Genomic DNA, 27,363 nt, shown 5'->3' on the forward strand with positions numbered 1-27,363 from the left:
CTATCCTAGAACTTGCCATGTAGACCAGGCTGGCCTCGAACTCACAGAGATCCACCTGCCTCTGCCTCCCAAGTGCTGGGATTAAAGGCGTGCGCCAACAAACCCAGCCTAGATTTGTTTTTTTATTTGTGTGTATGCATGCGTACCTGTGAAAGTTTATGTACACCATGTGCGTGCAGGTGCCCCTGGAGGCCAGAGGGGGTCGGACCCCTGGAGCTGAGGTTACAGGTGGCTGTGAGCTGCCTGATGTGGGTGCTGGGAATCAAACCTGGTTCCTCTGCAAGAGCAGTGAGCTCTCAGTCACTGAGCCCCATTCACACCATTCTCTCTCATACATACTAGTGGACAGGCTCCCATTCATGCTGACACCCACCTTGTTCTCAGGAGCCTGAACAGTGCCCGGTGTGTGGCCTGGCTTCTTTAGCCAGCTCCCTCCTGGTAGATGTTTAAATGGCTTACTATTCCAGGTGTAGATCAGCGGTGAACTGCCTTGTGGGTGAATCTCTGCACTTTTACACATCTTCCTCTGGGGGAAAAGCCCAAGGACACTCTATCTGTCCCATCTTGTGACCAGTGGGGTCTTCTCTCCCTTCCGCTCTGACACCCTTGCCTTCCCCACGGGGCGGTCCTGCAGGAAGAAGGCATGGAGCGCCAGCTGGTGGCCCTGCTGGCGGAGCTGTCTGCCGAGCACTACCTGCCCATCTTCGCCCACCACCGCATCTCCTTGGCCATGCTGAGCCGAATGAGCCCTGGAGACCTGGCTAAGGTGGGAAGTCAGAAAGGCTGACCAGGCCTCGACCTAGTCTGGCCAACAGTTGGTGTATAATTTGTTCAGTTTTGGTGAGGCAAGATCTGTCCAGATCAGAGGGCTCTGGGTCCCCCTGCATCTCGTGCCGGAACCGCTGCCCCTCTGCCTGTCTTCCAGCTAGGAGAGCGAGGAGTGTGGGCCCTGAAGTTTGGGTCTTCACCTGTAGGGCCAGCTCAGTGCTTGGGAGGTTGTAAGCCAGCCTCAGCCTGTGCCCGGTGTCACATCCATAGCTATAGCACCTCCTGACCTCACTTCTCTCCAAAGTAAAGTAGCACCGATGCTCGCCAGCCCCTCCCTGGGGCCCGCTCTGGTGTCTCATACACCAACCACGATCCTGGAACTTGCCCGTGAGTGGTCTGGTCCTCTGCCGCCCTGCCTCACCTAGGACAGGTGCAGAAGGACTCTGTGACACCGCAGGGCCATGTGCTGGGGCTCTGGGTGTGGGGCTGCCCGGGTCAGGCATTACTGGTTCTCAGCAGCATTGATTCAATAGCCCTCTGTCCTCAGTTCCCCATGTACAGTGGCAGTGGGGGTCAGGGTGACACTGGGCAGTCCCTGTCCCCTGAGCCACTCGGTAAAAATCACATGTTACAGATTTCCTCTGCCACAGTGATTACTGCACCCAGGCCTGAGCCAGCCCCTTGCACAGCTGTGGTGAACCTTAGGCTTACCCCAAGGCCCAGGGGCCCCGTTTGCATTGAAGGCGCCTGAGGTGAAGGGTGAGGCAGTCCTGTGGGCTCGGACACTGTGTGTAGCTTACAGTAGGAGGGCTGGCTCTAGCTCAGACCTGCCCTCAGTTCTGGGTCTGCTCTTTCCTGTTCTGCCACAGGTGGGCGTCTCAGAAGCAGGCCTGCAACATGAGATCCTACAGAGAGCCCGGAACCTTCTGGATGTGGCCAGGATCAAACCAGGTGCTGACCCTGGGTTCTTTGCAGGGCTGTTGAGAGGCCCAGGTGTATGTGGACCGTGCAGAGCTCTGGGCACAGAAGGGGCTTTGCCTGGGAGAGGGCTGGGGAATAGGGAGGCAGTGATCCCTTTCTGCCCTCACCGGTGGCATGGACTCATTCTGGTTCCTGGGGAACCTGGTAGAGGTTCAGCCACTAGCCAAGGGCGCCTATCCTGCAGCTCCACCACTAGATGCCAATGTGGCCCCAGGCAAGTGATGTCCTTCCTCTCTCTCTGAGACTCAAGTTTCTGAGCCCTGAAGGTTCACAGAGTGAGCTGGGCAGAGAATCGACTCCCATCTCACAGATGGAGCCATGGGAATGAATAAGACTCAAGAAGGAAAAGCCTTTCCCTGCTCTTGGACTGTAGGCACCCCCTTTTGCCCCTCAGATCACTCACCTTGGGGTGCACACAAGCCAGGAGATCTCCTAGGGACTAGAATGGCTCCCTGGCTCAGCCTATCCCTCTGATTTCCTCAGAGTTGAAACCAGCCAAGGATGAGGTCCTTGGTGTCCTGGAGACCCCTGCTGCCCCTCGGGAGCCTCCCGAGTCGGTGAGACCCTCTGCTCCCCCAGCGGAACTGGACATGCCAACTGCAGAGTGTGTTGTGTGCCTGGAACGTGAGGTGAGTCTACGGAGATGCCACAGGTCACAAATGACCCATGTTCTATGACCCAGATATGAGCCATGCTAACCTCAGTTTTTAGAGGTCGTTTCCCACCCCCCAGAAGAAGGAGCTTTCCCTCAGCTTAGTAACTATATCAGGGAAAATTTCCCCCATCATGACTCACCAAGGACATGGTTTTCCTTGCCAAGTCTTTTTAAAATTGTTGCAAAATTAACACTTACTGAAAAAAGTAAACACGCCAGTGCTTAAAGCACAGGTCTCCCTCATCCACCGCGAGAGGGGTCAGACTTAGGAAAGTAACCAGGCGCCGGCATGGAGGTGCATGCCTGTGACCCCAGCTTGTGAGAGGCAGGGCGCTGCCATGTTGGTACATGCCTGTGACCCCAGCTTGTGAGAGGTGGGGCTCTGCCATGGAGGTGCATGCCTGTGACCCCAGCTTGTGAGAGGCGGGGCTCTGCCATGGAGGTGCATGCCTGTGACCCCAGCTTGTGAGAGGCGGGGACCCAGGGTCCCCACAGGTCTGCGAGCTTTGTCTCAGGAAACCCAAAACAGGGCTAGAGAGACGACTCACACTTGCTCTTCCAGAGGACCCAGGTTTGGATCCCTGCACTCATGATAGGTGACTCACAGCTCTAGGAGACCTAACACCCTCTTCTGCCCTCCATGAGTAGCTATACACACGTGTCAGCTGGGCATCTCTCTGACTTTCGGGAAACTCGGGTGTGCTGTGTGGTGGAGGGCAAGGGCATTAGGACTCTAACCAAGGCCCCGTCCTCAGGCTCTGGACATGAATCCCAGTTTCTTGCTATGCTAAATGAGTTTGAAGAGTTGGAGGCCATGGGGTCATGCTTAAGCAGAGTCCAGTTACACATACAAGGCTAGTGACCCACAAGGTTCAGAATTTGGCAGGTGTATACACACACACACACACACACACACACACACACACAGAATAATTACAAACAGACTGGGAGTCAGGTGGTGGATGGCACGCGCCTAGTTCACAGCACTTGGGAAGAGGAGGCCGTTTGGTAGTAGTGCATTTGGCCTAGCTTGCAGTGGAGGAAAGGCTGTTGTTGTAGATATTTACATGCTCTTGCAGTCCATAGTGAAACAGGCACGAAACGGCCAACAGGCCTCACTAGGCTTTCACACACACGGCTGTGCTCCTAGGGCTGGGCCGTGGTCGTTAGCCGGGTGCTAATGCTGCTCTCTCCCAGGCCCAGATGGTCTTCCTCGCCTGTGGCCATGTCTGCTGCTGCCAGCAGTGTTGCCAGCCACTGCGCACCTGCCCGCTGTGCCGCCAGGAGATCTCCCAGCGCCTGCGGATCTACCACAGCAGCTGAACGCGCAGCCGCGCACCAGCCATTGCTCGGCACCATCTCCACTGCTGGGCTCCCACGCACCCACGCTCCCCAGACTAGGGCGAGACTGCCATGGCCTTCTGCCGCCACCTGCCAACCCCAGCGCCTCGAGCTCCAGGCAGGCAGGTCGGGTGTTCCTGGTCTGTGATTTAGTAGCTGTTCTGGACAGGGAACAGGAAACGGGGCATATCTGCTGGTGATGAACTTCGTGGCATAGGGAGGTGGCCGTGCCACCAGCAGGACTCGGGAATCCACGTCACTAGGCAAGCCTTAGCACCACACCCTGCTGTGGCGGCCTGAGGTGGGGCGATGCCCTGGGAAGGGGTGGGCTGCGCAGGACCACTCCCAGCCTCCTCTGCTGCTTTCTCAATACCTGCCCTCCCGTATCTGCAGCCCACACAGGCAGGCTGAGTCAGCGCAGGAACACTAATAAATCTGAGCTCCTCCCTGACTGACCCGTGGGTCCTTGGGGACCTGGGAGGGATGGGGTGGGCTGGGTCCTGGGAGAAGGCAGCTCCTCTGGGGAAAGGAGCCGGAGCTGAGGCACCTGAGCCAAAGGGAAGGCGGCAGAGATATAACCCTCGTCAGCAAAGGGCAAGGGTAGCAGAGCCAGGGGTAGCCTCACTATATAAGCAGCTTGTGCTCCTGAGTGGGTTGTATTCCCTGCAGTGATTACCCTAGGTAAGAGGATGCCAAGGCAACTCAAAAAGACATATTAACCCTGAGCAGGGCAGTCCACCCCCACCAGCTGTACTGATGGGGGCGGTCCATTCTGCCCTTCCCAATATATATATATATGGCTTATAGCATCTACTCAACAAATACCACTTGATGGGCTCTCGAACTAGCATGGCCATTGGCACCCAGTGCAGGCTGGAGCCCACCTTCATGGAAGGCACTCTGGAACTGATCCCAGTCACCTGAAAGTTCCGTGGCCTCTCCCTTCTCTATGAGCCTCAGTTTCTCCCTCTAAAATAGGGCATTATAAGAACGGGTTAGAGTCAGGGTGGCGCACGTCTTTAATCCCAGCAGAGACGGGCAGATCTCTAAGTTCAAAACCTGCCTGGTCTACAGAGTGAGTGCCAGGATAGCCAGGGCTACAGAGAAACCCAGCCTTTAAAAAAAAGGAAAGAGGCCGGGCGTTGGTGGCGCACGCCTTTAATCCCAGCACTCGGGAGGCAGAGGCAGGCGGATCTCTGTAAGTTCGAGGCTGGGCTGGACCGACAGCCTCCAAAACAATACAGAGAAACCCTGTCTCGTAAAAATCAAAAAAAAAAAAAAGAGAGAGCGAGAGAGAGCTCAGAAATGTGGTCAGCATTTCGAAGTTTGGATTCCTGCACTCGCATGAAAGACCAGGCATGTTGGTAAATGCATGTAATCACAGTACCAAGGAAGCCGCGGCGGGCAGATCCCAGGGCTCACCAGACAGCCAGGCTATCATAATCGGTGAGTTCCAGGCTAATGAGAGACCTTGTCTCAAAACACAAGGTGGAGTGACATCTAAGATTCCTCAGCTTCCCCATGCACATGTGAGTTCACACCTGCACACACACACATGGACCTGGTAGCTCATATGATGACATATGATGAGTTCAAGAAAGCTGAGGTGAATGAGTCCCAGAGACCCTAGGCCTAGGCCTCCTGGAGCCCAGCAGGACATACGATGAGCTTTAAATAAAGCATTTATTCATGAGCGGAAGCTTACAGTTTGCATAGATTCTTCATACCTTATCTGGAAGGGCGATGGAAACCCCAAGGCACTAGAGAGCATCAGAAGAAATCAGTGACATGATTTGAGTAGGGCTGGGGGACTGGGTCCCTGCACCCCAGCCACATCCTATGGGCCTTAGGCCCATACTCGGAGAACGAGTCCATTGGACAAAGAACATGGCTGAGAGACCTTCTGGGGGCCTTGAAGAGGCCGCCTCCTTGGTCTCCTCAACCCCAGTGTAAGTCTGGGGAGGCCCAAGGTGAGGGTCATGTATCGGAGTCACCCTCCCTTGCTGTGACCCTCGTGATTAAGAGAAGACAAACCCAAATGGCTCACAGGGACACTGGAAGAGGGGTTTGGGATCGTCGGGGTTAGAGCGGGACTCGGAAGAGCTGGGGAGTGACAGTCCACACCCAAGCTCTGCCAATGAGCAGTGTGAGTCCAAAGTGGGGTGGGGCGCCAGGCAGATGCACGGAAGCCACGTGCACCCAAGACGCCCCAGCTTCCAGCTACCTTCACTTTGCCATCCTGGCCTCAACCGGACACTCCCAAGCTCCCAGCCCCTCCCCCACCCCCAGGACACTTCCCCTGCACAAACTACCACATTCTGGGCCTTTCTCTAAGATCCCATCACAGATCGCTTGCACCACTCCCCATAAGATCCCGAGCCCCGCCCTCCCACAGCAGTAGCCAGCAAAGAGAGGCCAGTGACACCCAAAGTCTGTCTAGTGTTGGGCCTGCAGAGGGGGATAGGACAGAGAGTGGCCCCCTCCTCTTCCTCGCCACCTTGGTGCCAAGGAACCCCAGAGTGAGATGTCAGAGCTTACCGGCTTCCTAGACTTGAGCAACAGCCCCAATGCTTTCACCCACCTCCATCCAAAGATGACCAGAACAGCCACGAGGGAAACGGATGACATGAAGGACAGGTTCAGCGGCCTCTTGCATAAAGAGGAAGCCCTCAAGATCAGACCTAGCGTCCAAGACTGGCCCACAGAAAAGCGGGACAGTAACAGTATACTGAGCCCTATAAAGTGACTTGGGTAACCCCTGGAGATGCCGCACCACCCCAGCCACCAACCCCACAAGGCACAGGCTTGAGATGAGCCCATAGTGCCCAAGGAGAAGTGGCCCAGCACAGTGTCCAACAGAAGCCAGGAGGCGACGCCTAGAACTCCGTCTGCACTCCTGCGCCGTCCTCGGTGGTGGTGTGGATGGGGGGACGGCTACCAGGGCTGGACACCTGCTCCCCGGTCTCTTGATCACTGGGCTTCGGGCTTTCAATGTCCACAGCCTTCCCAGGTGGCAGACGCCCGAGGGGTGAGGCTGGTGGTGAGGAGGCCTCCGGGACTGCCATGGGCTGGGGGCTCTCCTGGACAGGGGCCCCATTGAGAAGGGGGCTGGCTGGTGGGGGGCTCTCAGGCTGCAGATCCTGGGCCAGCAGGCCTCGGAGCTCAGTGACACTGTCCAGGGATGCAGGTGAAGGCGGTTCGGAGCCGGCCTCAAAAGGCAGCCCTGACTCCTCGTCCTGGACCACAGACACCACCTGCTTGGCACGCCTGCGCTTTTCTGTGAGTGTGACTGCTTCCGAAGGGCTGGGGCTGCCACCACTGTCACTGCCATCACCGCTGTCACCATGCTGCTCACCCCAGTCAATGGGTGCGCCCTCGGCCAGCAGGTGTAGGTTGGGGTCACTGTTGTGCAGAACTATGCTGTCCCGGTAGAGGTTGTGTTTGCGCTGCACCGCGGCCTCCTTCACAGCTGAGAAACCACACAAGAGAGGCAGTGCTCTTAGCACAGGGACCGTCACAGCAAACCTCCTGGGCCCTGCCTCACCCCAGACCTCCCTACTGCGAAGCTGTAACTCAAGCCCAGAACCCAAGCCAGCAGACACCATGACCCTCACCGGCCACTCTCGGCAAAGCCAGGAACCAGAGAGGAAACCAGGCACAGAGAAGCCCAACCCAGCCTCCTCTTGGAGGCTTGGGCCCCTCTGTGCCCTTAGCTAGTGCCACTCCCCTGGGCTGGCCCTGCCTGCTCACCCTGCAGGATGTCCTTCATGACTGTCTGCAACACCACCTCTTCGTATGTGTTCTCCACCAAGATGAACCTGGCGAAGTCCTCAAAGATCAGTTCCTGGAAGCGTGGCAGCTCCTGCCAGGGAAGCGGGTAGAGATGGGTCAGAGACTTTACCCCTCTGGCCGGACCCTAAAGGGCTAGGGCGGGCTGGGACTCACCGACTTGCAAGTGGGGGCCAGTTTTTTGAGCAGGAAGGGAATGGTGATCTGCAACAGCGCCTCCCGGAAGAACCTCTTACGCACAGAACTGCTGTCGTAGTCGTATTTCTGCGGGGAAGGGCACGCGGGAGGGACCCTGGGTCAGGGGCTCCCCTGGCTGGAGGAAGGGTCTAACCCAAGCCCAGAGCACGCACATGCACCTAAACACCAGGTGCTGCCTGGGGATGGCGGCTGGACAGTCAGATTCCAGCCCCGTGGAGTCAGCCTTACCTTCAGTACCCGCTCCAGAATCCTCTGGATGGACTTGCACAGCTCCTCCTTGGTGGGCCCCTTCCCCAGCTCTTGGTGCAAGAGGGTTTCGAAGGTACACACAGCATTGTCCATTTGCTGCAGGGCATACGGCAGAGCTTGTGAGACCCTCTCAGGGTGACCAGAGCCCCTTCCTGCACCATTGGCCAATGTGCCCACCCCAAGCTCCCCGGAACAGCTGGGGATGGTCTGTGGGCTGTATGCTTGCTGAGTGTCTAGGTGCAGGTGTCTGCCCGAGAAATCCCAGGAAGGGACTGGGCTGCAAGGACAACTTCCAGGGAGGAAAGGGACAACTTCCAGGGAGGAAAGGGCGGATCCTGAGGAGGTCTAGCAAGTAGCCAGAGCCAGCCAGATGAGCAGGAGGCAAGGTGCCCAGAGGCATGGGAAGGGGAGAAGGGCCTCCCTCGTGTGGTGATGGGGGCCACGGAAAGCTAGTGGGGGGCGGGCTGGTGGGCACACCTCTCTCATGTGGATCTGGGCTCGCTGCTTGAACACGGACATGCTGGACACGTCAAAGCGCTGCTGTAGCCCGTCAAGCCGCAGTGGCTCCATCTTCTCATAACAGCTCTGCATCTTCAGGGGGTGGTACGCCAGCTGGGACAGCTTCTCCATGTACTGCAGGGGCAGAGCCACACGGGTGACTACACGGTTACACACACACACACACACACACACACACACACCTTGCCCGGCCCGGCACCAGCTACCCAGAAATGGCCTCCTGGGGATTGTGCCCATTAGGGGACGCCTGGGAGGGCCCAGGAGAGAAGGGAGGTAATCTGAAGGCATCACAGTGCTGAGGGGAGAGGCCAGCCCATGCCCTAGACGACAGTCCTCTTCCCCTGTGGACGCTGGTAACCTTGGGCAAACACCCACTCTCTCTGAGCATCACTGTCTTCAGGTCTCAAATCAGCAGACATCTCTTCAGGATCTCTAAGGCCTCTGGGTTCTCAAATTCTGGTTATTACTGCCTGGAACTCCCAAACTTGAAGCCTAAAGCAGGAGTCCAGACATGGGCAGCCAATGAGGGATACTCATGAGAGCTAGGGGCGCATTAAGAAAGAAGCATTGCTTCGGTGTGGGTGTGTGACTTGTTACTGAGGCAGGCAGCTCACACCCTGAGCTCACCTTCCCTGCCTCCTTCCTTCCTTCCCTCACTGCCAATTGCTTTTATACTTCTGCAGCCATCTTGCTTCATACAGCTGATGGTAACGGGTAAAATTTCCCTACTCTTTGCTCTAGCCGCCAGCCCCCTGTCGGACTGGACAGCCTTGCCTGTGCCTCTGGTCTCTGTAGATGCTGAGAAAGGGCAGCCCACCATGAGACGCACGGCTGGTGCCCTGGGGGACACCACACCCGTCCACAAGACACACGGCCGCTGCTCTGGGGACACCACACCCGTGCCCGCAGCTCACCTCACTCAGCTTGTTGATGCCACCCTCGTTGATCACGTTCAGATTCATGTCTGTGACTTCTTTGAAGAAGACATCCCGTACCTCAGTGAAGCCCTGGCTGGTGGGTACCATCAGGGCCTCCAGGATGGATGGGATGTAGGGCTGGACATGGTTCCTCACACACACCTCCGCCTTAGGGAGGATGAAGGCTGTTTGAGGAGGGAGAGGATCTTGATGGCGGGTGGTGCCTGGGACACAATCCACCCCATCCCACCATCCCATCCCGGATGCCAGAGAAGCTGCTGTGTTATAGGTGCTGGTGACATGAACTAGCTCATTGACCTCAGAGAGGAATCAATAAAAACAACAGATCAAAGAAGGGAACCAGAAACTGAGCGCAGTGGCTTATGTCTACTACCCTAGCACCCAGAGAGAATTAGAAGTTTAAGGCCAGCTGGGCATTGGTGGCACACACCTTTAATCCCAGCACTCAGGAGGCAGAGGCAGGCGGATCTCTGTGAGTTCGAGGCCAGGCTGGTCTACAGAGCAAGTTCCAGGACAGCCAGAGCTACACAGAGAAACCCTGACTCAAAAACCAAAAGAGTAGAAAAGCCAGGAGTGAAAACAAAAAACAAAAAAACAAAAACCACAACTTAGAGAAAAATTAGCAGGAGTCAGAGGGACTTGGATCTGACTGATTTTTCAACGGAACAACAGGCCGGTGATGGATCACCTTACAGAGAGGTAGGCCTGGGCCTGGAGAGGCATGTACAAGCACCTACCCCGGATCTTGTTAGCCAGATGCTCCTTGGAGGTGATGATCTGGTCCATGTCAGTGCGAATGACCGCCTCCATGGCTGGCCGAGACAACTGCAACTTAGACAGCACCTCCTCAAAGTGCACCTTGGCCTGCTCAAACACCAGGCGGTACACGGCGTCGGAGATCTGGGAGTACAACAGAGACGTCAGTGCCAGGGCCGAGTGCAGGTGGCCAGCTGCTCCCGCTCAACACCCTCGTCCCTGCGAAGGTGCCCCGTGTCCACACACCTGGATCCACTGTCGCTGCCGCTCCTGGGGCTTTCCCTTCAGCCGTGGGCCAAGCTCCGCCTTCAGCGCAGGGCCCAGCTCCTCCATCACCAGGTTGCTTAGGATCTAGGATCAAGAGGCAGGAGTCAGGGAAGGGGCTGGCGTCTATCCACGCGGCTGGCTTCTCTATGTTGCAGCCACTCGAGGCCCCTCCTCTGGCCTCCTCCACACCTCTGCTGCGCTGGCTCGCAAGCACACCCTACAGGTAGCAGACTTATCTGCCTGGGTGCCCAACAGCACCCTTGAATTCAGGTGTCCCCCCCCTCAGGGCCTCCGCGTGTCGCCCGTGACTTTGCAACACATGCAAGCATGTCTGCATAGTCTGTCTCCTGTGCGGCGGAGCTGGGGATGGGGGCCATAGTCATCTCATTCACAGTTGCCCTGCCCCCCAGGGACAAGGGTCGACGGACTTACAGTTTTCACTCACCCAAATCTGGTATTGCCATCTCTTCCCAAACCCGCTGCTCCCCAGAACCCTGCTCCTGGTACCATCTTAGGCAATGGGGCCCTCTGATCTCACCTGCACCTCGTTCCCACACAGCATCTCCCAGGTGCCATACTGCTCCTTCGACTGTCGGTACATGCGGACGGCATCAGTGAATGCAGGGCCCTCCACCTTCGAGTTCTCAGGGATCCCTGCCCGGGACAGAGAGGGAACGGAGAAAAGGGAGACGGGAGGTCAGCAAATGACCCTCTACAAGACATCGCAGCCAGAGCACGCACTCACTCCACCTAGGGCACACACAGCAGGCAGAGCAGCTGTGACCCGGCAACCCTGTGCCCTCACCCCTGACCCAGCACAGTCATTAACCCTACGTCGTAGACAAACGGCCATGAGTGATGATAGCCACGCTAAGACTGGCAAAGTCACCCCTCCCTTAGACTGCACAGCATGGCTCTGGGATGCCTGAGACCCACACTCTAGCCCTGGTCCTCACATAATGGCTACTTGAGTGTCCTGTGACCCCCTGGTGGCATGGCAGACAGTAAACATTTCCAGCTGAACAGGCCAGACAAACTGCCCCAGTGTTGGACCTGAGTCCCAGCTTGCACACAGCCAGAGCTGGTCTTCGTCAATACACCTTGCTACAAAGGAGGCCAAAAGATGAACTTGACACATGGGCTGCTTTCTGGGCCTTACTTTATATCACTGAACCCCAAGAGAGCCTCAGTCTCCTCTTATGGGAAGTAACAGGGACCTCCTGCCCACACTGGAGATGTTCTGAGCTGCAGTGCGCAGACAATGAGCCACAGCAGGTCCAAGTGGTGGCACAGGGCCTCCTGAGTGCCACGTCTGGAGCGCTAAGGATTGAAGCCCGGGCCCTGAGTGTGTTAGGCAAACACTATCACTGAGCCACATGCCCGGCCCCTGAAGGACACATCTACCCGCTGAAGAGTCCCCTGCCCTGCCTGTGTACCCCATCAGTGCCAGGTACAGACACTAGACCTCCACTGAATAAAGGGCTGGGGGCGTGGCTCAGTGCTAGAGTGTTCATCTAGCCTACACAAGGCCCTGAGTTCAACTCCCGCAGTGGGAATGGAGGAGGATGGGGGGTATAATGGAAGTGACCACTGCTAACCACTAGGAAAAACAATACAATTTCTCATTGCTGGTGGTGACGGTGGCCTGTGTCACAGAGCAGGTGAGTTAAGGAACACGGCAGAGACCCCAGACCAACGCTGAGGAAATGAGATGCAGGAAGTGGACAAATCTGAGTAGGAGAGAGCGTGGTTAATGCACCAAACCTAGCCGTGTGCCTCTGACCACAGTGTCCCCAGAGCCCAAGAAGGGGAAATGACAGTCTGTGTATCACAGCCCCCAGGACCCACTGCGGTGACATCAGGCTGAGTCACCCCACAGCCAGCCACCCACAGGGATCACTGTCTGGCAGAGCCAGAGGGGGCTTCTACCATGGGCATGGAAACTCAGAGACGACCGCACCGTCCCTACATTTCAGGGACCGGGGCCAGGCTGCAGGCAGAGCAGAGGGGCTTCAGCAGAGGTGGTCCACAGGCCGGGGCGGCCCAGGCGGGCCCGAGAGGAACCCAGCCAGGCTCTAAGAGGGATAGAGTCTCCTGGAGCCCAACTTTTGTCTGGAAAATCTAGCAATGCACAAACCACAGCCTCTCCTGGGTCTAGGAATTTCCACCCTGCTTGTGGCGAGGAAGGTGTGTAGGGCAAGCGTGTTCCAGGCAGGGAAAGTGGCGCCGTAGCCGTCAGTAGGCGGCTCCCACTTAAGGCCTCCTCCCCCCTGCACATCCAGCCATCAGAGTGCACGGGTGTAAGAGTGACCCCTTCTGGGTTCTTCCTGTGAGTCTCGCCAGCGTCCACTGTGTTCTCCTGGCAACACTCCTCAGAGAGGGGCTGCATCTGTGACAGCTTCCGTGTCCTAAGAGCAAAGCTTAACTGAGGGCTTAGGCAGCGCAGATCTGGGTGGACTGGTATCTTCATAAAAAAGGGAAATTTCTTCGTGTGTGTGAGAGAGACAGAGAGAGACACACACACACAGGGAAAGAGAGAGAGCGACAGAGACTCTCGCATACCTTTACTCAGCCATGTATGTGCATGTTGAAGCCGAAAGTCAGAATTGTCTTCTATCGCTCCCTGTGTCCTTTCTTTTTTAATTTAATTTAATTTTTTGTGTATTTTATTTTATGGGTATTCGGTCTGCATGTATGTCTGTGCCATTTTGTGCAGTGCCTGAGGAGACCAGAAGAGGGCATTAGAGCCCCCAGAACCGGATGTGAGCCATGTGTGGGTACTGGGACCCAACCCAGTGCTCTTAACCACTGAGCCGGCTCAGCCCCTCCAACTTATTTTTTTGAGAACCTGGAGTTCATTTCGGCTAGATGGGCTGCCCGGTGTGCCTCTGGCCGCGGCACCCCTCCAAAACTGGGGTTACACATGCACACTGCTATGCCAAATCTGATGTGGGTGTTAGAGATCCAAACCCAGGCCCTCAAGCTGCTACAATAAAGACTTTATTCACTGAGCTGTCGCCCCGTGTGTGTTTGCTTCCTTGCTTGTTTGTTAGACAGGTTTTAAACTTAGCCTGGACTGGCCTGGAACTCACTGTGTTGCCCAAGTCTGAGTCACCATACCTCACCCAGAAAGAAGGGGATTCATTCATTCTTTCCATCTATCTATCTATCTATCTATCTATCTATCTATCTATCTATCTATCTATCTATCTGAGACAGTCTCACTATGTAGTACTAGCTGGCGGGCCTTGAATTTACAGACATCTGAGACAGGATGATCACTTTGAGTCTAGAAGTTTGGGACCAGCCTGGGCAAGACTCTGTCTCAAAAAAAAAAAAAAAAAAAAAAAAAGTGTGCTCACCAGAGGAACAAGCCTGCTGGCTGCTGAGACAGACCTCCTGATTCTAGAAGAAAAGTGAATTTCTGTTGTGCAAGCCACCCAGTCTGGGCTGAGACATCACACGAATCAGCCCATTTAACCCAAAAAGAAGAGGAATAGGGTGGGGGCTGGCCTTAGCTTCAAAGAAACTGAAGCTCCAGCTGTGAGCGTGCGTGCGTGCGTGTGTGCATGTTTACAAGTGGTGGTGATGCGCCAATGTTCAAACACACATCCCAACACTGGGGTGGGCAGGGTCAAGGCAGGAGGAACACAGCAAGCTGGAGGCCAGCACAAGCTACATAGCAAGACTCTGTCTCAAGAAACAGAGGATGGGATGGGCAAAGGCTTGAGAAGAGAATGTGTCGCTCAGGAACCCAGGATGGAGCAGGACGTGAACACCAGGACCAGGAGGACTGAAGTCAGTGCTCCAGCTGCCTCCTGCCACCCCCACCCCCACCCCTGCTCCAGGAATGCAGGATGTGAAGGGGCCCTAGCCAGCCTGGCAGCCACCCAGCTTGGCGTCCTTCCCCCACCCATCCACCCCCATTTCCTGGCAGGGCTGGGAGTGAGCAATTCCAGGCTCCACAAATTCCAGGCCCAGCCTCAACAAGGGAGGAAGCAGAGAAGTTTCTCACAGTCCTGAGTGGAGGGAAGGGCCATGTCTGGGACTAGCCTTGCCAGCTCCTGCAGGGGGTAGGAGAGCTGGTCTGGGGGTAGGGACTCTGTCACAGCTCTTTGGAACCTCCTCTCTGAGTGTGGCAGCTCTCAGACTCTCGGCTACAGCTTTTCCGTGTGAAGCTCACGGCTCCAGCACCTGAACCAGCTCCCTCCCGGCCAATACCTCACAGTCCCTGCTGTAGTGCACCCCAGGGAACTGTCTTCTCCTCACTGACTCCTACCTGGCCTGGGGTCCTCAACTCTGCCATAGTAGATAAACCAGCAGCCCTGGGAACCTGCAGAGGGCTCTCGGGCCAGTAGTGGGTGAGGACAGAGTGCGCCAGGCCAGGTAGCCAGATCCTGAGCCAAAGCCACAGCCCCAGGGACCTGGGGACAGGAGCCCTTTTGTGGGCAGCAGAGCAGGGCCCTGCCCAGGTGGCAGGCTTGGTCTGGCTGAAGACCTGGTTCCCTCACATCTGACAGATTCCAGAAGGGGTGGAGGCCTCTAGAGAGGTAGGGTGAGCTGGGTTCAGCCAGGGGCCCATGCCCCATCAAGTAGAGCTGTGCCTGAGAGCAAGTGCCTCCCTCTGCCTCTGAGACCACATGGCCAGGCCAGGGTTATTCCTCCTCCCCTCACAGTGGGAGACAACCCTAAGCCTTTAGAACCCCTCACCACCCTGTAATGCCCTCTAGACTTGCCTCAGAGCCACCCCAGCCTCTGTGTGTGTGTGTCTCTCTCGCTCTCTGTCTCTCTGTCTGTCTCTCTGTCTCTGTCTCTCTCTCTCTCTCTCTCTCTCTCACACACACACACACACACACACACACACACACACACACACACACACACACACAGGCTCCTGGGTGGCGCCCAGCACAGAGAACACCATCCTGGTAGCTTATCTGTACCACATCTGTCTCCCCATCACACAGCTGGCTGTAGGCGATCACGGCGCATGCCTGGCTCCTTTCTATAAGCTCAGAATAGATGTCATAAATGTTTGTCGAATACACGAGTAAGCTGAAGAGTCAAACTGAGTTTACAAATGAGGGAGGGAGGGAGGGAGGGGGAAAGGAGAGAGGGAGGGAAGGAGGGAGGGAAGAAGGGACCTTTATAGATTACCCAAGAAGGAAATTACAAGAAATATTTTGGTGTGTGGTATGACAGAATCTCATTGAAGCACAGGCTATCCTAGAATCACTATGTAGCCCAGGCTGGCCTTGAATTCACAGGGAACCTCAGAAAACCATTATACGCAGTTATAAGAAAAATCTCGACCAAGCACAAAGTAGACTCATGTGATGAATCACCACAGTGTCCCCAAATACACAAGGCATTCTATCTCCATTTTACTGAGAACTCAAATACACAAGGCATTCCAGCACCATTTTACTCAGAACTCAAGGGGAAGTCAGCCTCCAGGAGAGTTCATCTTGACTGTCAACTTTGAATCACCATGGAAACAAACCTCTGGGCATATCTGCGAGGAATTTTCTAGACTGTACTAACTGAGGTGGAAGGTTCCCCCTAAATGCAGGTGGTACTGCATGGGCTGGGGTCCCAGGCTGAATTAAAAAGGAGAAAAGGACTGACAGCGGCCTCCATCGCTCTGCTTCCTGATTCCGTACGCAGTGTGACTGCTGCCACCTCCCTGCTGTGGTAGGCGACATGCAGCCTTGAAATGCAAAACAAAGTAGCCCTTTTTTTCCTTTTAAGTTACCTTTGCTTGCTACAGCAACAACACTAATAACTACCAAGTCTCCTAATTGCTAGAAAGTGGCAAAATCAAGATGATTTTGGGATTGGGGGCCCAGGGGCTCTACAAGCACAGTCTTTTTAGAATAATCTTCTAATGTTGCCTTGGAAACACAGAGAAAGAGTACGTGATAATCAAAAATTCCTCACAACCTCAGGAGGGAAGTGAGAGCAGATCGTAGAGCAGGGTTGCCATGACACACACAACCACTGGGTGTCGCCATTCAGCACATTAGTAACCACGGCTCCTGCTGGCAGCTCACCATTGTTGCAGTGTCGTACGCAATCCTGAAGCACCGCCTGCCACTTGTCCTGCTCAGCTTCCGTCATCATGCAGAAATAATAGTGACGGGCATAGGGATGCCACAGGATGAGCGGGAACTGCGTGGGGCACTTAAGGATGGGGGTAGAGCCTGATTTCGATGTTGTCCCTGTGGAGACACAGCTGTTGTGAGCAGAGCCCTGTGCCACTGAGGTCTAGAGAGGCTGTCCTGTCCTGGGGACAGCGCATCAGCAAGGGGACACCTGGCCTTCATTTTGACCCCATGGCTCAGCCACAGTAACTCAGAAACCTGGCACTGCCTGCCCCCTCCTTCTAGAACTGGAAACAGACCACACCCACCTTGAGTGTGCAAGCCTCTAGTCCATTACATTCTTGGGTTTCCCTTCAAATTTCAACGGCAGAGGCCAAACTGGTGGTTTAAATATCCAGGGAAGGAGGGAGGCATGAGGGCAAACAAAATAAACAGAACGGAATTTTTCTCTATCTCTTTGGCCCTCATGGATATTTTGGTCCAGCAAGACAACACAACAGGTCCTGGGCTTACCACTGTGGTCACTGACACGACAGTTTCCTGTGGTCCAGCTTTGGGTGGCTGGGGTGTGCTTTACAGGGCCACACCCCAAGGCCTTCGGCCCTCGAAGTGCCAGGGTTCAATTCTTGCTAAAGACCCTGACGTTAGAGGGGGAGGGGCTTTGCCTGTGTGGACCCAAGGATCCAGACAGTCCTGAAGTCCAGGACTCCCACCCAGCATCTACCACCACCCAGGCTTCAGCCCTAAGTCTCACGCCCCAGGTGGGGGCTGTGTAAGATTGGAACCCTCAGCAGGCTGAGTGGAAAGGGGAGGTTTAAGGCAATGCCTCAGAAACCCTGGGCATCTACTGCAGGCCACCAGCATCTTTCCCAGAGATGGTCTCAGGGAGGTGGGAAGGTCCTCCATCACAGAACTCTGGTACATGTGGCTTTGGTATAGGCAGGACCTGGCTGAGGGCCCACAAGTTTGGATCCAGACTCTATCCATACACAGCCTGGGGCAAACTCTACCTCACAGGCCTTTGGAGCCTCCCCTTTGAGGGCTCGGTTCGTTCAGGAGATCTGCAGACACTCTAGGCCCCGCTGGCTACCCTGCAGGATGGGGCCCGAGCAATGGGCTCAGGGTCACTCCCTTCCCTGGCCAACCCTCAGGCCCATGTAGGACAGTGGGGCCGGGAGCTGCTGGTCCTTTACCTGGTAGGGAGTTGCCAACAAGCTCCAGGTACTGGTCTACAGAGGTGAGAACTTTGTAGCCGGCACTGTTGATGACGGCTCTGGGTGGCATCTGCCGCTCATAGGCCTGAAGAGAGCAAGAGAAACAGAGCCTCGAGGTTAAGAATGTAGCCAAGCACAGGCCCTATTTCCAGCTGGCTCCAGGGATTGCTCAGCTACTTGTCCAAGGTGGGGGTCGGGGAGAGGACCAGAAGTGACGGACAGGGGCTGTGGTGCAGCCTGGGGTGGAGTGCGTGCCTGCCACCATCTAAGACTGAGTTTAGTCCCCACAACGGAGGGGATGGAGAGTGACTGTCCTACTAACTGGAGACGGAGTGGTGTAGGTGAAGTAGGTGTTGACTCTGAACCAGGGCTGTCCCCGGAAACCACGGGCCTTGACATTACATTGAAAACTCCCCCAAATTTTCAAGGTTCTAAGCTTCACAGTGTTTCAAAGGAGAGTCAGGTTGGTACCGAGCTCTCCCTATAACAAAGGGAAGGGAAGCGATTGGGACCCAATTGCACGCACATCAGGGCTGCAGAGCAGTTGTCTGCCACTAGGGGGCAGACAGATCTGATCTGAAACAGGTCAGACAGGCCCGCCTTTGGAGCAGTGCTGGAGAAAAGTTTGACAGATGAAATAAAGTCTGTAACATAACCAGGTGGGACATCCCCCAAGGGCCTAAAGCAAAGACAAGACACGGCCAGCCCCTATTTCATCTCAGACCCACATCAGGGCAAGGGGGATTGGGCAACGAGAATGCGGGGTCATCAGAGAGCAGGGGCAGATTGACCAGCGAACAGCTCTGAGAGGCAGCCTCGAAGGAGACCAGGCAGCAGAGGGCAGGCTCTGCAGTGAGGGGGGATTTGTTAGGGCTTGGGAGTGACGGAGGGTTTACGACACGGACACCTGGACAAAGAGTAAAATGACAGGAAGAGCCCCAAGGACAAACAGGTTTGGAAAAGTGAAGACTCAGGAATTTTGCTTTGGGCCTGGGAGTTCCTAGGCAGCAAGCATGAGGGGGGGCGGCGGTGTGGGTTCTAGAACTAGAGAAGTGCCGCGCTCACCACATGGTTCTCGTACAGCACCAGCCCATAGTTGCGGGGCACCAGGCTGAAGCGGTTTCTCCACTTCTTGTTGTCTTCCTGGTACTGGAAGAGGTTCCCAGAGAAGATGATACGCTCATCCAGGGGCGCCTGTGGGCAGGGAGTAAGAGTTAGGCCAAGAAGGGGCAAGGGGCTCCCAACAAGGTGGCACACACACACACACACACACACACACACCACCACCACCACCACCACCACCACCACCACCAAATCCCTGACCTCATCAGGACTCCAAGGTCAGGCTGCATGGCACCCACCACACAGATAAAGGGCGGAGGTTCAGGTCAGTGAGGGGCTCCTTCCGGGTTCAAATAGGATATGAGTGGCACCCAGTCTGGGCATTCATTCGGAGCCAGGCCAGGCCTAGGGTTCCCCACCCTGTTCTGGTCCAGGGAAGCCAACTAGGGAGGGGGTTGGGGAGCAGCTGCTTCCCCTATCTGCCTGCTGCTACTTCTACTTCAGGGCACGGCCATCGCCCAGCAGGGGACATATCAATAGGCCAAAACTTGGGCAAGCATCTGCCCGGCTCTAGGCCTCGATTCCCCTCAGAGCAATGAAGACTTGAACTTATATCCAGAGAGCGACCCAGCTCTGCCAGCTGGTCAGGTGGTATCCCTGAGTGAGGGTGGGGAGAGACGTCGGACCAGCGTCCACAAAAGCAGGTGACCTGTGTGGGCCGCAGACGTGCTGAGACTTTCCTACAAACCCTACAAAGACAAGCGTGACTGTGGGATCACTCCCCTCGTCTGCGGCACGCAGACTGTGCCAGGCACTTGGAACTGTGGCCGTGTCAGGGGTCCGCCAGGGTGACAAGACACACTCCCAGCCTCCGGACAGACTTGGATGTGGGATGGGACATCTTTACCCAAGCTGATGCCACAGAGGAAACTTCTGGAAGGGAGGAGGTACAGAAGCTGCAATGGTTTGTGGGGCTGAGAGGAGGGGGTGTCTAGGTATCTCCATCTCTAGGCAGGTTCTGTTTACTCTATGATAAGTGCAGGACCAGTGACAGACCAGACCAGCATTGCATGTGTGGCTGGGGTTGATCATGGCCCTGTGCCTACCCCCTCAGGCCTCTGGGGTCTGTGGTTCTGGCCTGTCTTTCCTCCATGTTCTTCCCTGGCCCCTTTCCCTAGCTCCCCCCTGCTGCTTCTCAGAGGAAAGCTACACTCTTAAAAGGAGAGGCCATTGTGCTCAAACAATAGGACCTGAGACCAGTTTCCTCTCCAGAAGAAAATATTTACAGGAAAAAATGGTTCTGCTCTGCTCCCTTCCCCCTGCCGCGGGCTTTGCCCTTGTCAGAGGGCCCCCACTTGGTGGTCTATATTTAGACTTCTGAAACCCAGCCCTCCAATCTGTCTTTTCTAGAAAGAGAAGCCAGGGTTTTCCTAACGCCCTGGGAATACCCAACCCGGATGGCTCAGCTGGTGAAGGGAAGGAGGCCCTGGGATTGGGAACAGCCCCAGAGGGTTGACTGTGCCATGAAGCCATGAAGCCAGGCTCTGCACCCCACCACGGAGCACACCCTAGATCCTGGCCATCTCACTGAGGCTGCCTGTCTGCTGGGTTAGATTGTATTTTTAAGATTTTCTTCAAAGGCAAACTGAGATGTTGCAAATAAGCCTGGATTCAGAAGGGAGGTAGAAGGCAGGGTGACCAGAAACCCAAAGTCACCCTCAGCTACAGGTGGAGTTTGAGGTTAGCCTGGGCTACATAAGACTCTATCTCAATAGGGAAAAATTAGGTTTTCTCAAATGGCAGGGTCCTATTCTGAGTGGAAGGTCTGCGGGAGGCACACACTATTCTATTCCAGACCCCACAAGTCAAGGCCAGCCTCGCTACCCAACACAGGGGCCTGAGAAGTGACTCCGCAGGTCCTCTGTGCCCAGGGACCTCAAAGCAGGGATGCGGTGGGTGTGAGGCTCTCCACCACAATGCATGGACCCCAGATGGCCTTAACTCCTGCTCTTCCTGCTTTACCCTCCAGAGGGCTGGGGTCACAGGCCCATCCCCTCACCCAGACCATTTGTTCTTATCACTGCAACGACTGTTTCTTTAGAAAATGATTGTGATTACTCTAGTGACTAACGCTATTTCCCTTCTATTACTGTTATTATGACTTCAAGCGGCAGTCAGTTCTGTGAGCCATCAAAGAAAGACCTGGCTATCAACCTTCGGGCCACTCCTCTGGGTACATGTCCCGTTTGCCTGCAGCGAGACACAGTCCTGTGAGCGTGAAGTCAGACACACAGAGAAAATGCTTACCGAAGCATCAGCCCCACTCACCCTGGGTTCTTGGGAACCTTTTGTCTGGGTTTGTTTTTGCTCTTGTTTTGAGACAGGGTCCTAGGATATAGCCCTCATTGACCTGGTGCCTACCATACAGTAAGTAGCCTAGGCCGGCTTAGACAGACCTCAGCTTCGCAAATACTGGGATTCCAGGTCTGTGTCACCATGGCGGACTTGCCTGTGACCTTGCCTTCTAGATAGGAAAAGCAGTTTTAGACCCTGCTCATCTGGGCTGAATCCAAGCCTTCCTGTCCTTGCCACACAGGTGCAGGCGTTCACCTGCCAGAACCAAGGCCAGGCCACATCCAGACAGCTCTGTTCTACGTCAGGACACCTGGAGCAGAGACAAACAGCCCATGCTTTCCCTATTCCCAAGGCGGACTGCAGGCAGGGAGAAAGGGCCCTGGGCTAGGAATCTAAGCCTGCTAGCGCTGTCTGATTCCCAGGCCCAGCCCAGGGACTGTGGGCTAAGCCTGGGACTTTGTACATCCCGATTCCCTTTGTCTGCCAGTCCCTTCTCACAGCCAGCCCCTCCCCAGTCTGCAGGGACTCAGTGGAGCAGCCAATACTCAATGTCTACATCCACCCAGCCATATTCCCAGGTCCCACTGTAGTGTGTAAACAGATATTCACTGTCTGTCACCTTGAGCTCTACTTGTAGCCCTAGCATGTAGCACTAGCATGTAGACTTAGCTCAGACTTAACTTTGCAGTTAGCAGAGTGATCTGTTGTGGGATAATCTTTTTTTTGTACACTGTGAAGATGTGTCTTTGCCAAGGTGCCTTTTGACTGGGTTAATAAAGAGCTGGATGGTCAATAGCTAGGCAGAAGAGAATAGGCGGGACTTCCAGGTAGAGAGAGGAACTCAGGACGAATCTAGGCACAGCAGAGATGCCAGCGAGACATTGAAGAAGTTGGACACGTGGTAGAGAGGAGAGGTAACTGGGCCATGTAGCAGAATGGAGATTAATATAAATGGGTTAATTTAAGTTATAAGAGCTAATTGAGAGAAAAGCCTAAGCTAAGGCCAAGCTTTCATAATTAACAATAAGTCTCCACGTCATTATTTGAGGCTGGCAGGCCAAGAAAGTCCAACTACAGTCATCAGCAAAGATTTCCCTTCAGAGAGCATTTCAGCCACATAGCTAGCCTCTGCCTCAAGTTGGGTAACTCAGAAGCCAAACCAACTGTTTCCTTCCCGGCTTCACCCCAGCCCTGTCACCTTCAGGCCTATCACAGGGTCCCCACTTCATGCCACACTGAGTCCCCAGGGCAGAGCCAGGCAGCTTCCTCAGCAACCCCAATTCTAATGCTGGTAATCGGGTAATGGATGACGTGGTAGGGAGGGGACCTAGAGCATGTGGCCTGGGACCGTGTTACTGGATCTGTGAAGCAGGGCCCATGCCACTTCCACTGTGGAGGGGAGGAGGCGGGGCCAGAGAGGACACATCTCTGCAGACAAGTGAGGAGCCTGAGCCGTCCAGACCGCAGATTATAGCTGTGACAGTGAGGAGGTGGCACTGGCCGTCGGGGCCTGGGAGAGAGGGGCCCTTAGGGACCAGCCCAGCAACACAGGGAAAGCCTCATGGGAGAAGGGGTGGCAGAGCCCAGGCTGGACCCTCTCTGTGCCTCTCACCTTGCGCCAGAGCAGCTGCGCCTGCGGTGGCCCGGTGCCCTCGATCTCGTGGCGCATGCTGTTGAAGAGGGAGACGCCATATTGGTCCTCATAGAATCGGAGGAACTCTCTCAGGATCTTCTCAGTCTTGTCTGAAAGGGAAGCATGAACGAGTGTGAGGTCACCACGGACACCTGGGGAATCCAGCCTGCAAAGTCCTGCATGGAAAGCCCAGAAGCCCTTTCACCCAAACTGGGGCTGGCCGCCTTAGTCTCTCACATGCCAGGCAAGGGCTTTGGTTGTGAGCCGTCTGCACCCACTCCCGACAGGAAGCTGGTCAGTGGCCACACACACACACACACACACACACACACACACACACACACACAAAGTAAAGCCACATCTAACGGCCTGGGAGAGGCTCAGCCTCACCGGTGACCAGCACCGGGTGAGACTGCCTTTTTCCTGGGTGGGCAGGGTGTGGTTAGTGGGGACAGGCTTCCCTAAGGGGGCTGCATGCTTTCGACGCCTGGCTCACCCCTAGGACACCGTGCGTCTGCTAACTGCGGTGGTGGGACTGACAAGCGTAAATCGGTCCACCCAAGACAGGAAAAAGCCAGGCTGTGCTGGAAGTGACAGGCAGACCTCGTGGACACAGCTGAAACATGACGGCCTCACACGCTGAACACAGCCCCTGAGTAAGAATGGCTTCTATTGGTGAAAGGAGCTGGTGAGGGAAAGGTGTGGCCGCCCCGGGCTCGGGTCTCGGGGCGCAGGGGTTGGGGGTGCGGACGCTTCTCCTCACTCCCATACATCTGAGTCATTTACTCATGATCCAGCCCATCTAAAGTTAACTAACCTTTTCTCCTTTCTTCTTCTGAAACAAGACCTCACGCGGCCTAGGCTGGCCTCTAACCCTGCATAACCAAAGATGACTTTGGACTTCTGGTCCTCCAGGCCACCACACCCTGTCTAACTGTCAGGGGCCAACCCTGAGATCCATGCATGTCAGGTGCACACTCCCCAGCTGAGCGACAGCCCCGCGCCTGCAAGCCAGCAACTTGCTTCTCCTGGTAGTTTGCTCCTCTCTCTGGTGCTGAAGCTCTTTCAGAACAGGGAGGGTGAGTCCATGGTCCCCAGAGCAGGCCCAGCAGGCAGCAGGCTCAGTACTGAACTACCTGGGTGCCCCTATTTATATAGATGGGGAAACTGAGGCACCGAGAGGACTCAGAAGAGGCTCCTGGCCCTTAAAAGCTACCAATAGAATCTCAACCTGGGGTTTATGAAGCTCCCCTCCCTTGGCCTCAGTTTCCCCTGCACGCTGAGAGGGCGAGAAGCAAGGACAGACCACCCCGCCACCACTGACGGTTCCAAAAACCTAGTCCTCATCTAGTGACCCGCTGCCCATCTCCAGGTCCGTAGAGTTGGTGGCCTAGGACAGTGTTTCACCCTCTCAGTGGTTCTGTATCATAGCCACTCTAGGAGACTGCAGCCCAGAGAGTGTCTGTCACTGCCATCGTGACACAGACAGTGAATGATGGAACCCAGGACCCAGCCAGGAGCAGGTAGCCAGGGAGAACCCAGGGCTGAGCCCACATCACCACACCCAGTCTGCACCCCTAGCCCTGCCTCAGTTACGGCAGAGAGGGCATGTGCTCAGGGTAGCTCAGCCCACCCACCACTCCACAAAGCCAGCCGGCCATGCAGCCTTTCCTGGGCTGAGGCTGAATTTGTCTAGATTCTGGTTGGGGGAAGGAGGGAATGAATGAGGAGTGTGTTTGGCGTGTCTGTTCTGTAGGATCCCGCAGAGCGGCAGTCCTGCTCAGAGGCCGTGGGAATTGTCCTGGAGACAATAAGGCAGGGGAAGGGTGAGGGTGGGGGCAACCATGGCCTGTTACCCCTACAGCTACTGCTGATACAGTGCTAACCCCAGGGTGGGACATGGCTTCATGAGAGTTGGATGAGGGAAGAGGAGGCTTTGGAGTCCACTGAAGGCAATAAGAATCCTGCCCAGCCGGGCGGTGGTGGCGCACGCCTTTAGTCCCAGCACTCGGGAGGCAGAGGCAGGCGGATCTCTGTGAGTTCGAGGCCAGCCTGGTCTACAAGAGCTAGTTCCAGGACAGCCTCCAAAGCTACAGAGAAACCCTGTCTCAAAAAACCAAAAAAAAAAAAAAAAAAAAAAAAAAAAAAAAGAATCCTGCCCAACGTTGCTTAAAGCTTCTGCTACAACTCTGAGGCCCAAGCCAGGCCAGGGACACCCTCAAACAGCATTATCCCAACAGCAGCAAATGCGTACCCGATGCCTGGCCAGGCTCAGGAAGAAGCTGCCGTATTAAAAGTAAAAAGTAAAAAATAAATAAGACTTGAATCTAGGCCAGCCCAGCCCCCACAGCAACTCTCAACCACCAGGCTGGTGCGCCGTCTGGGAAGAGCTATGCCCCAAAGCGTACAGCTGGCCTGTGAAGGAAGCAGGAAGAGTACAGCTGAGCCGGCTAAGGCCCAGTCATGCCCATCACCCCATCGAGGGTGCCTGAGACCAGGTCAGACAGGTTGTGCAGTGAAAGAGGTTTCTGGAAGCCCTGAAAGAGGACGTATCAGAAAGGCCCGTGACCCGTGACAAGGTAGAAGCTGGGTCAGCGGGAGGCTGCAGCTCCGCTCCCTTGGCCAAGGCACTGGCACTCACGGCCCTAAACATGCTGGGCTAGGAGCAGCCAGGCCAGGCCAGCCCAAGGGCCTGGGACGAAAGTCACTCAGGGTCTTCTCACACAAGTCACCCAAGTGAGACGGGACCACAGCTAAGGAAAGGAAGCAAGAAGCCTGGGGAGGGAGGAGCCGCAGGGGCCAGGACAAAGTGGAGAGAAGGGCAAGAATGGTGTGGGGATGGGGGCAGGTCTCCACCAAACGATGTGACAAGAGATACACTCATCATCCAAGAGCACAGTGACAGGTGGGACCCCTGTTGCGCCCAGCCGCAATCCCAGGCACCCTCCACTACTTGACATCAGGAACCATAGTGAACTTGACCCAAATCTGGCAAACCCGTTGCAAACTGATCGCCCACAACCAACACATGAGAAGGCAGGACCCTCCTGCTACATATCTGCTCTCAATTCTAGGGCACATGGATGGGCTGGGCTGGGCTGGGCTGGGCTGGGCTGGGCTGGGCTGGGCTGGGCTGGGCTGGGCTGGGCTGGGCTGGGCTGGCAGCCAGTGTTGAGGTTGCAGACCTCACACGGGAAGAAGGTGGGGAGCTGGCTGTCCCTTAAGCACACAACAGGTACTTAACTAAGGAAGGGGACCTGGGGGTGGACCAATGGCCAAATGGTTTTTGAGCCAAGACAGGAGTGGCTTGGGGGCGGGGTGAGTAACAGGACCAAGAGCAGGCCAGGAAAATGGCAGGAAGACCCGTCAGTCTGTGGGTTGGCACCCCAGGAAGAGCTGGAAGAGGGTGACAGTAGTGGACAGAGCCAGTCAGCCGTAGGACTCCTACGCGCTTAGTACTGAGGAAGTGCCCCTAGACACAAGGGATGTGTATGTGGCATCTTCAGGGGGCAAAGGGGACCTCAAAGATCAGCAGTGTTCCACGGGGCTCTAGCCTGGACTTGCGGCTCTCAGGGCAGCACAGGAGAAGACATGAGTAGGCACTATGGGCCTGACACAGACTTTACCTCCCTGCCAGCAGGCTCTGCAACCCTAGCTCAGGCAGTCACCTTTCCTTGGGGCCCCTTCATAGTGCCCTCCCTGTAAACGCTACATAGCACCCCTTTAGAGATGGTGTCTAACTGTATACTCCGGGCTGGCCTGAAACCCACTATGTAGCCCAGGCTAGCCTGAAACTCACAACAACTCTCCTGCTTTTAGCCTCCTGAGTATTGGGATTACAAGCAGGAGCTATCCCAGCACTGCTTTTGCCCCCTATTACATTCAGCTGGCTCCAGAGGGCATCAGAGGATTCCCTGACTCAGCACCCAGCCTAGGGTCTGCAGGGTAGGGTGACTAGGGCTGTGGTGGAGGCTGGAGGGGCAGACCTCTCTCCACACCCGCCCACATCAGCTCTCCACATCACGCCCTCTGGAAACACTCCAGTGAGTGGATTTTGGGTAGACACTAAATGGGGTCTCTGAGGCCAAGGCTCACCACCCTGAGAATGAGCTCTGAACCAGAAAGGGTGAGGGGCTGGCTAGATCACACAGGAGATGGAGAGAGTTAGGATCTGAGTGGGCAGTGAGGAGGCAGCCTGGGCCTATGACCCAGAGGGCCAACCTCAGGGGCCCCGGGCCAGAACTTGGAGTCCAATAGGTATAGCTGCATGGGTGAGGCTGTCTGTGGGTGTGGGCTGGCCTCACCCACCTAGGTTGCATATTTCCATTGGCCCTGGCCCTCATGTGCACTGACTCAGCCCAGGAGCAGTGGGGACCATGGAAACTGATAGGCCCGCCCTCACAAGGCAAGAGTGAGGCACACCCCCCCTGCCCAGCTCTCTCAGACCCTCACATTCTTCACAGAAGCCAGGCACCACAGAGCTCCTTCACAGGGCCAGACAGGATGTGGACAAAGCAGGTTATGGTGTGAACAC

General features: G+C 55.7%; 2 protein-coding genes across 3 annotated transcripts in view; one reads left to right on the plus strand and one right to left on the minus strand.

Annotated features, from left to right (window-relative positions):
- Window positions 1–4,196, plus strand: part of Lrsam1 (leucine rich repeat and sterile alpha motif containing 1) — a 34,090-nt gene extending 29,894 nt beyond the window's left edge. For both annotated transcript variants that reach the window (XM_040735625.1, XM_040735626.1), the window contains 4 exons: window positions 635–766; window positions 1,638–1,719; window positions 2,233–2,378; window positions 3,602–4,196. In XM_040735625.1, the coding sequence (XP_040591559.1) occupies window positions 635–766; window positions 1,638–1,719; window positions 2,233–2,378; window positions 3,602–3,727 (486 nt within the window). In that variant the 3' untranslated portion in view covers window positions 3,728–4,196. The remainder of the gene's footprint in view (window positions 1–634; window positions 767–1,637; window positions 1,720–2,232; window positions 2,379–3,601) is intronic.
- A 1,213-nt stretch (window positions 4,197–5,409) lies between these two features.
- The window catches only part of Niban2 (niban apoptosis regulator 2), a 47,848-nt gene continuing 25,894 nt past the window's right edge, over window positions 5,410–27,363 (minus strand). The window contains exons 2-14 of the mRNA XM_040735624.1: window positions 22,809–22,939; window positions 18,845–18,973; window positions 17,759–17,864; window positions 16,515–16,682; window positions 11,000–11,115; window positions 10,441–10,545; window positions 10,176–10,338; window positions 9,415–9,602; window positions 8,459–8,614; window positions 7,961–8,077; window positions 7,691–7,798; window positions 7,496–7,607; window positions 5,410–7,214 (exon numbers count right to left, since the gene is read on the minus strand). Coding sequence (XP_040591558.1) covers window positions 6,622–7,214; window positions 7,496–7,607; window positions 7,691–7,798; window positions 7,961–8,077; window positions 8,459–8,614; window positions 9,415–9,602; window positions 10,176–10,338; window positions 10,441–10,545; window positions 11,000–11,115; window positions 16,515–16,682; window positions 17,759–17,864; window positions 18,845–18,973; window positions 22,809–22,939 — 2,192 coding nt within the window. The 3' untranslated portion in view covers window positions 5,410–6,621. The remainder of the gene's footprint in view (window positions 7,215–7,495; window positions 7,608–7,690; window positions 7,799–7,960; window positions 8,078–8,458; window positions 8,615–9,414; window positions 9,603–10,175; window positions 10,339–10,440; window positions 10,546–10,999; window positions 11,116–16,514; window positions 16,683–17,758; window positions 17,865–18,844; window positions 18,974–22,808; window positions 22,940–27,363) is intronic.

The sequence above is a fragment of the Mesocricetus auratus genome, unplaced genomic scaffold (genome assembly GCF_017639785.1).
Source record: "Mesocricetus auratus isolate SY011 unplaced genomic scaffold, BCM_Maur_2.0 Super-Scaffold_100047, whole genome shotgun sequence".
NCBI classification, from domain to species: domain Eukaryota; kingdom Metazoa; phylum Chordata; class Mammalia; order Rodentia; family Cricetidae; genus Mesocricetus; species Mesocricetus auratus.